At 47.3% G+C, this 8,401-nt stretch overlaps 1 protein-coding gene and 1 long non-coding RNA gene across 2 annotated transcripts in view; one reads left to right on the top strand and one right to left on the bottom strand.

Annotated features, from left to right (window-relative positions):
- Positions 1-765: 765 nt before the first annotated feature.
- Positions 766-5,487, bottom strand: LOC115302660. Its single transcript, XR_003913577.1, has 4 exons — positions 5,416-5,487; positions 2,070-2,181; positions 1,452-1,570; positions 766-842 (listed from the first exon to the last, which is right to left on the bottom strand). It is a non-coding gene; the product is annotated as an uncharacterized LOC115302660 (long non-coding RNA).
- The window catches only part of PLA2G4E (phospholipase A2 group IVE), a 55,748-nt gene continuing 48,444 nt past the window's right edge, over positions 1,098-8,401 (top strand). The window contains exons 1-2 of the mRNA XM_029952594.1: positions 1,098-1,188; positions 1,357-1,680. Of these exons, the coding sequence (XP_029808454.1) occupies positions 1,498-1,680 (183 nt within the window). The 5' untranslated portion in view covers positions 1,098-1,188; positions 1,357-1,497. The remainder of the gene's footprint in view (positions 1,189-1,356; positions 1,681-8,401) is intronic.

Raw genomic sequence — 8,401 nt, 5'->3', positions numbered from 1 at the left:
ATTTCAAGCATACAAAACAGCATTATTAACTATTATCACCATCTTTGACTTTTTTTGGAGAAATTTAGAAAGTAAGGCCCACCCACCTTAATTTCACCCCATCTCCACAATTGCTTCTAATACAAGTGTCAGAGGCTCAATCAACTGAGCCACCCAGGGCCCCTGCTGCTGGGTTTCTGATAGGGCTGCTTAGGCCAGTGACCGTTGCCACTGGAAAACCACGGCCTTGGAAAACAGACTTGAAACAGTGGAGCTGATGGAGTGTCCCAGCTAGAGAGGAAACTGGATCACTAAGAGCCAATATACAGAAATGAAAAGACACATTTTGAATGTATCTATATATTTTTTTTAGAGAAAAAGAGAGCGAGAGCGAATCTTAAGCAGTGCAAAAGCCTTCATGACTACCACCCAGGGTCATGACCTGAGCCGAAATCAAGAGTCCGAAATTGAACCAATTGAGCCACCCAGGCCCCGCTCGAACATACATTTTATTTTATTTTATTTTATTTTATTTTATTTTATTTTATTTTATTTTATTTTATTTGAGAGAGAAAAAGAGAGAGAACTAGAGGGGGAGGGACAGAGAGAAAGGGGGACAGAGGATATGAAGCGTGCCTTGCAAGGGCAGCAGAAAGCCTGATGGGGGCGTCAAACTGCGAGATCATAACCTGAGCAGAAGGCAGACGCTTACCTGACTGAGCCACCCACGCGCCCCTGAATGTACATTTTAAAGCACTTGTAAACAGAATACACCAAGGGTTTGGTTTTTGGTTTTACTTCAGTGTTTTTATTTTTAACCACAGAACTTTGATTCATTCACTCTCCGCGGCCAGACACAGCATCTATATTAAATCAAAGAAAGAGCTCAAATGAGAGACAGAGTCCATTATTAAAACCTCTTCTGGCCTGTGCCTCCCTCCGTCAGTCCTGAACACCAGGCTAGGTATCGATTTTCAGGGCTCAATAAAGAGCAGTGGGGGTGTCAGGCAGGAGCCAGAGAGTGGCTTCACCTCCGTCAGGGGCCAGACAGCCTCAGCCACTTCCCCTCTAGCCCCGCCTCCTCCTGCCCGCCCCTCCGACATATTGAGTTTCGCATCGCTAAAAATAGCAGCTGAGCAGTGAGGAGCGGTCTCTGAGCCTGGATCCTAGCTCAGCAATGCAGGCCTCCGTTAACCAGAGCCTCCCTAGGTAAGCCTAATTCCAGCTCCCTCCCGACTTTTCACACAGCCCAAGGATGTTCTCTTGACCCAAACATGCCCAGATTGGTTGGCATATTCACAGAGATGTGGGATTCCTTTAGTTAAGCCCTGACTTCTTTCACCTTCTTAATAATTCATCAGGCTTATTTATCTTCAGGAAGAATCCAATGGCATTGCTTCCACGTTTTTGCAAAACTCCCTTCAAATTTCCTGAGGTTGTCCAGACACCTCGCTGTGAAGGACTAGCCTCACCTCCACACAGCCTGTTCTGAGCCCCAGAGAAGAGGCCGCTGCCAGAATGACTCTCCAGAGCTCCGAAGGCTGTCCTGGCCTGGAAACTGATGTGTCCGCCCCACAGAGCCTACAAGAGGCTGAAGAAGAGAGCAGGTCAGAAAGAAATGTCAGGGAGTTTGAGCACACACAGGACCTGGAAACTCCCCATCTCCTACCTCTGCTTCCCACAGCCCTTTGGGGCTCTCAGGTATGTCTGCGTTCTTGGCGAGAGGGTTCCTAGCCCCTTAAATTTTACCCTCACTTTGCTAGTTCTGAATAAGATCACCTGCATTGCTGTAGAGGTAAGAGGTCAAGTCTTTGTTAATTATTTCTTTCTCAGAGGAATCCCTGCACTCTCATCCCCCTCACCTGTCCTCACCTGCCTTCTTGACCCAAGAGCTGTTAACTAAAACAATAACACCTGTTACTGAGTACATTCCTAGTGCCTGACACCCTGCTGGGGGAGGGATTAGCATTTCTGTTTGATGAACAGACCAAGGTTCAGTGGGGTTAAGGTCACACAGCTAGTTCAAGGGAGACCTGAGCTGGAGGGTATTTCTATTAATATGATCCTGAGGAGAGTGGACACAGACCTACCCGGGTGTCTGGCACAGAGTAGGTGCTCAAGCCGCACAATTAGTGTAGTGGCAGAGCAGGGTCCTAAATGCTGGGGTGAATGCGCTGATTTGGCCTTCCTCAGGAGCCCCACCTATTGGTCAGTGACGAGAAAACCTTGAATAAAGAAGTCCCATTGGTAATTTAGCGGGCTACAAAAATTGAACAGTGTCCTTAGGTAATTATCAGCGGATCCAGATCTCTCCACCAGCTTCTGCTCTGGGTGAGTGTGTGAGCCTCCTGCAGACGCTCAGTGACTGGAGAGGAGGCAACGTTCTTGTATCCCTCTGGCAGCTACAGTCTCGGCAAGTCATGCCAGGCCGAGTGCTGTAGCAGCAAGCCTCTTCCTTCTGTGGGCCTGGACCTCACTCATAAGAAGCACTGGTCTCTTTGCCTCCTGTAGACCCATCTGTCTCGGCCTCACCCTCTGTCTGGCCCCAGCCTGGTGGGTCCATCATGGGCCTTGACCATAGGGTCACTTGCCTGACCCCAGTAGGCCCCACTTCATAGCTGTGGTTGTTAACCAGCGTCCACCACACTGGCAACTGAGGGCTGCAGGGGGTAACCAATCCTCCCGAGGATACCACTTTACCTCCTGACTGGGCTGACTGCCCCATACAATCACCAGGCCCCTGGCAATGACTCCTCTCAGAGTCACAAGTAAAGTGGTCAAGGCTCCACCTTAGTGCTTCCCTTTACCTCCCTGCCTCACACTCTTCCCACCTTTCCTGTAACCATACAGTCCTCAGGGAGCACCCACCAGTCTTCAAATAGCTCCTCATCTGCCCTCTGTATTAGTCCTTGAAGGGTTTCCCTCTAGGACCTCCATGTGGATTATGCCTTTGTCTTTCTGGGGCCGCATTAGAGGCCAGCATTACTGGGTAGCACAATGTCATCCAGCAATACTTCAGCAAAAATCAGCTTATCAGACTAGCTCTGAAGCAGTTTTCAGAGTCACCATTTCCTGCACTGGATTCTGAGGTAACTTTCCTGTGGCTCTCTCATCTCACCTCTCTCATCTCAAGAAGACCAGGAACCACATCTGGAGCACTCATCTATGTGTTGAACAAAAATTTATTGAGTTCCCCCTGTGTTCCTAGTGTTGCTCTAGGAGTGGGAGATGGAACACTGAGCAGGTCAGACAAGCTCCAGCACTCCTGAAGTTTACATTCTAGTGGGGGAGCTAGACAATAAGTAAATAGATGACTCTTCCCGTGTTATAGATAGTAGAACAAAATATGTGATAGTGACGGACTGGCAGCAGGGAGGGGCCCTTAGTAGGATGGTAACATTCCAACCAAGACCTGAGTGGTGAGAAGAACGGTGGGGAAATGTTCCAGAGAGAGCAAATTCTAAGTGCAAAGGCCCTGATGAGACAAGCACAAGGTTGATCTGTTCTGGAAACAGAGAAAAAATCAGTGTGTCTGCAGGAGCAGAGAGCAGGGAAAGAGGGAGAAATTGGTGGAGAAAATGAGGTCAGAGTCTTATTGCTGGCCCAGATGCTACAGAGGTGGCTCTATGTCATTCTGAAGCAGTGGGGAGTCACTGGAGGGCTTTGATGTGAGGGTCGACTTTGATTTGTGTTTTACACAGATCACTTTGGCTGGTCTGTGGACAGTGTGCTGCCTGGCAGACAAGAGGGGACACAGGGAGACCAATGAGGAGGCTTTTGCTGTTGTCCAGGAGGAAATGGCAAGGGCTTGATTGGACAGTAGAAGTGGACAGATTCTGGATTTTTCTGGAGGTAGAACTTAAAGGACTTACTGATAGATTGGATGTGAAATAAGAGATTAGTGATGCCTCCTAGGTTTTTGCCTTAATAAGTGAGAGCTACCCTTATTCACCTGAGGAACGCCAAGGTAGAAGTAGGTTGAGGTGGAGGCGACTGGAGATTTCTGTCTTGAGCGTTTTAATTTTTTTTTATCGTTATTTACTTTGAGACAGAGAAAGAGCAAACAGGGGAGAGGCAGGGAGAGAGGGAGAGAGAATCCCAAGCAGGCTCTGCGCTGTCAGTGCATAGCCTGATGCAGAGCTCAGTCTCACGAACTGCAAGATCATGACCTGAGTGGAGATCAAGAGTTGGACACTTAACTGACTGAGCCATGTAGGAGCCCCTTGGACGTTTAAAATTTGAGATGCCTGGGGCACCTGGGTGGCTGGGTCAGTTAAGTGTCTGACTTCAGCTCAGGTCATGATCTCACAACTCATGAGTTGGAACCCCACGTCAGGCTCTGTGCTGAGAGCTAAGAGCCAGGAGCCTGCTTTGGATTCTGTGTCTCCCTCTCTCTCTGCCCCTCCCCTGCTTGTGCTCCATCTCTCAAAAAATGAATAAATGTTTAAAACAATTCATAAATAAATTTGAGATGCCTGTTACATACCCAGGTAGAGATTGTCGAGTGGGCAGTTGACAATACAAGCCTCAGGAATTCAGGAGATGGGATAGGGAGACAATCCTACATAAAACAGAGTATAGGTGATTTTTAAAGCTATAGAGCTGGATGAAATCTCCAAAGGATGGGATGAAGAGACAGAGAAGAGGCATGAGTTTGTGTGCTCTGTGACCCACCTTCGGGATGCCTGGTGGAGGCAGAAGCGCCAGCCAGTGAGGCTGGAAGGAGCCAAGGAGGAGGTGGTATCCTGGGAGCCCAGAGACTTTCTCTAAAAACATCCCATACTATCATCAGAGTACATTATCCGTGAAAAGCACAAATTTTGTGCCACTTATTCATGTTTTGTCTGGCACAGACCTGGAGCATTGAGAAATGGGCTGCTGCCTGGCTATCTGGCTGGCTGCTGGCCTGGGAGCCCACACAGCTCCCATTATCTCTGACATCAAGGCTGTTCCCTCCTGGCTCCAGAGATCTGGCGAAATCAGGCCCCACCCCTGCTTCCCTGCTCCTGTCACATGCCCCGTGCCCACCCTTCTCTCCGGGCAGGGCTTGCTGAATCCGTACCGCCTACCTGGCATGAGGCAAGCTCATTCCCAGCTTTTCTCATGGATTCTGCAGCTTCCCTCCTGGAATGTTCTTTTTATCCTCTTGCTGCCTTTCCTTTCAGCCCCAGCTCACAGCTCAGTTCCCCAGTCTCTCCCCACCTGACCTCTCCTTTGCTACTTGGTGGGTCACCCTTCAGGACCACCTCTATGGTTACACCTTTCCCTGTGCAGTGACTGAAGCCCACTGGATGCCCCTGCCCCACCCTTCATGTCTAATCCATCTTCCTACCATGCAGGGTCCCAAAATCCCTCCAGCATCCTGCCACATCTGTCCATCTCTGCCCCTCACCCTGGCCCAAGTCACCATTCCCCATCTGAACCACTGCAGCTCACCTTCCCAACTCGTCTTGTCCCCTCCACTCCCCGCACGGTAGCCACTGATCTCATTCACATCACTTCTCTGCTTAACATCCATCAATGACATACAGTCCCTTAAGATAAAATACCAAATCCTTACCAAGTCTTTCAAGGCCTCATGAAATTCAGCCAACTGCCCACCTTCCCAGATATTTCGCACCCAATCACTCTCTACTTACAATGCTCCAGACACGCATGTTCAGCTCCTGGATGCACCAGCCTTTACCACCTCTCAGCACCTTGCACATGCTGTGCCCGGAGCCCACACGGGGCTGACTCTGATCTGTCCTTAGGTTTAGCTTAAAGACTTCTTCCCTCAATGGGGTGCCTGGGTGGCTCAGTCAGTTAAGCATCTAACTTAGGTCATAATCTTATAGTTTGTGAGTTCGGGCCCTGTGTCAGGCTCTGTGCTGACAGAGCCTTTGTCTCCCTTTCTCTCTACCCCTCCCCAGCTTGTGCTCTCAGTCTCTCTCTGTCTCTCAAAAATGAATAAATGTGAAAAAAAAAAAGACTGCTTCCTCCAAGAGATTATCCCTGACTCTTCCCACAATTGAAATTGGGTACCCTCTGCTAGTGTCTTTTTTTTTTTTTTAAGTTTCTTAGAGAGCAAGCAGAGTAGGAGTAGAGAAAGAGGGAGAGAGAGAGAATCCCAAGCAGGCTCTGCACTGTCAACATATACCCTGATGTGGGACTCGAACTCATGAGCCATGAAATCATGACCAGAGCTGAAATCAAGAGTCAGATGCTTACTTGACTGAGCCACCCAGACACCTCACTGCTAGTGTCTTTAATAGCACCCTGTGCTCTTCCTTGATCAGACTTATCACAATTTATGACTATAAATTCCTTTTTACATCCTTGCTCATTGTCTAGCAACCATACTTCATGCAAGAACAGGTGCCACATCTATTTTGACATCCAGAACCCATAATATGGCACCTAGCACCAATAGATGCTCAAAGCTCATTGCCATCAATGAACAAAGCTTTCCTTGACTTCTCCAGCTCCAACTGGAGTTATTTGCCTTCCAAGTGCACTTATAGCTAGCTCTACCCAAATTATTTGTCCCATAACAAAGACAATAAAAATAGCAATAGCTATAATTTATTGAGGTTTATGATATGCCAGACTCTGCATGCCAGTCATGGATGCATATGTGTAGGTATCTATCTTTACAACAATCCTGCAAAATAGGTTCTATTAACATCACTTTACAGATTATGAAAATGAGTGTCAGATAGATAAAGTAATTGCCTAATGCCACCTAGCTAGTAATTGTCTTGGCTACACAGCCAAGATATGGATTCAAGCCTTTCTGACTCCATAACTCATTCTTTTCTCTACACTTGTCTGTGTGGGTGCTGTCTCCAGCTGGTCTGTGAAATTTTGTTGCTGTTGGGTTTTGTCAGGAGCCTCTTTGCTTTGTGGTGGTTGCTTGTTTGTTTGATGGTTGGTTTGGTTTGGTTTTGGTATCTTCCACTTCTACGTTGCAGGTGCCTTGTTAATACCTGCTACTTATGAGGGTGTGTCGGTGGGCAGGGGAGAGCTGTGCAGGACAGAAGTTCCATATTTGTAAGAGTTGCCCTGCAAGGTGGGGTCTGGGTGGGTCTGAGGAAGGTGGAATGGATGGCCATCTACAGAACTTGACTTATGGGGACCCAAAGGCTCACTTTCCCCTAATAATCTCCCCCAGCAGGCCAGGTTGACCCTGCCCCTCCCTCCCCTCCCTTCCTAGTAAAATTCCCACCACTGGAGTTGTTTATATATTAGACAACAAAGCTTAACAGTCAGAAGGCCTCTCCCACATTTCAAGCAACTGAAAGGATTAACAAACTGTCCCCTGGATCAAGGGCAAGGCTAGATAGAGGGTAACAGAATCCCAAAGCTGAAACAGATCATCTGGATTCTAGAGCAATCTCCTGCACAGCAATCTCTTCTGTGCTTTCTAGGCAGCTACCCCTGTGCATAATTCCAGCAGTGGAAGTTTAATATTTCCTGTATGACTAAGTTCTTTCTTTTACTGAGGTCAAGTCTACCCACCCACAAAGGCCCATTTCCACGATCAGGCAGTGACACATCAATTTAATCCTTTTCTGTACTTGACAGCCCTTTTCATACCCTGAGTTAGTTTCCATATTCAGCACTTTCAAGACCCCGCTGTCCTGGGCTCTGCTATCTGCTTCGGTCAAGTTTTCCATGAGCCATGGTTTTGCTATCTGCCTTGTCCCCTGTGGATGTCCCAGCTGGGGCAAAGAGAGGGTCCAGATGGTGAGGTGGGAAGAGGAGAGGGCCTCTGAGCACTTGAGGAAAAATTCCTCCCGCGAATAGACCTGCTTGGCCCTGTCCTTACTCAGGGCTCCTGCTGCTCTCAGAGAATATGCATAAAAGATTATACGTGTGTGCTTTTTACAATTAACATATGCAGATATCTAGTATGGTGACCTGGCACATAGCATGAAATACAGCAGTTTCCTTTCCCTGTTTCTTTTTTTTTTTTTTTAATTTTTTTAATGTTTTAATTTATTTTTAAGAGACAGAGAGAGACAGTGTGAGTAAGGGAGGGTCAGAGAGAGAGGGAGACACAGAATCTGAAGCAGGCTCCAGACTCTGAGCTGTCAGCACAGAGCCCTATGCGGGCCTCAAACCCATGAACCGTGAGATCATGACCTGAGCTGAAGCCAGATGCTTAACCGACTGAGCCACCCAGGCACCCCTCCCCGTTTCTTTATTTACTTAACATATGATAAGTTATTTAACATACAATCATTTTATCTATTTATTTAACATATAATAATTCTACTTTTTCTAAAAGTTGGTTTTCTGATTATCAAGAATATATAACATGTTCAGTGTAGACTTTTGAAAATGTTTCCAGTTTAATAAAGAAAATAAACATTCCCAAGAATCTCATCACCCAGAGATAACTTCTTGAACCCTTAATATATATCCTTTTAGTTCTTTT

This window comes from Suricata suricatta, chromosome 9, assembly GCF_006229205.1.
Source record: "Suricata suricatta isolate VVHF042 chromosome 9, meerkat_22Aug2017_6uvM2_HiC, whole genome shotgun sequence".
Classification (NCBI taxonomy): Eukaryota; Metazoa; Chordata; class Mammalia; order Carnivora; family Herpestidae; genus Suricata; species Suricata suricatta.
The sequence above is the reverse complement of the archived record's forward strand: the minus strand, read 5'-3'. Positions and strand labels throughout refer to the sequence as shown.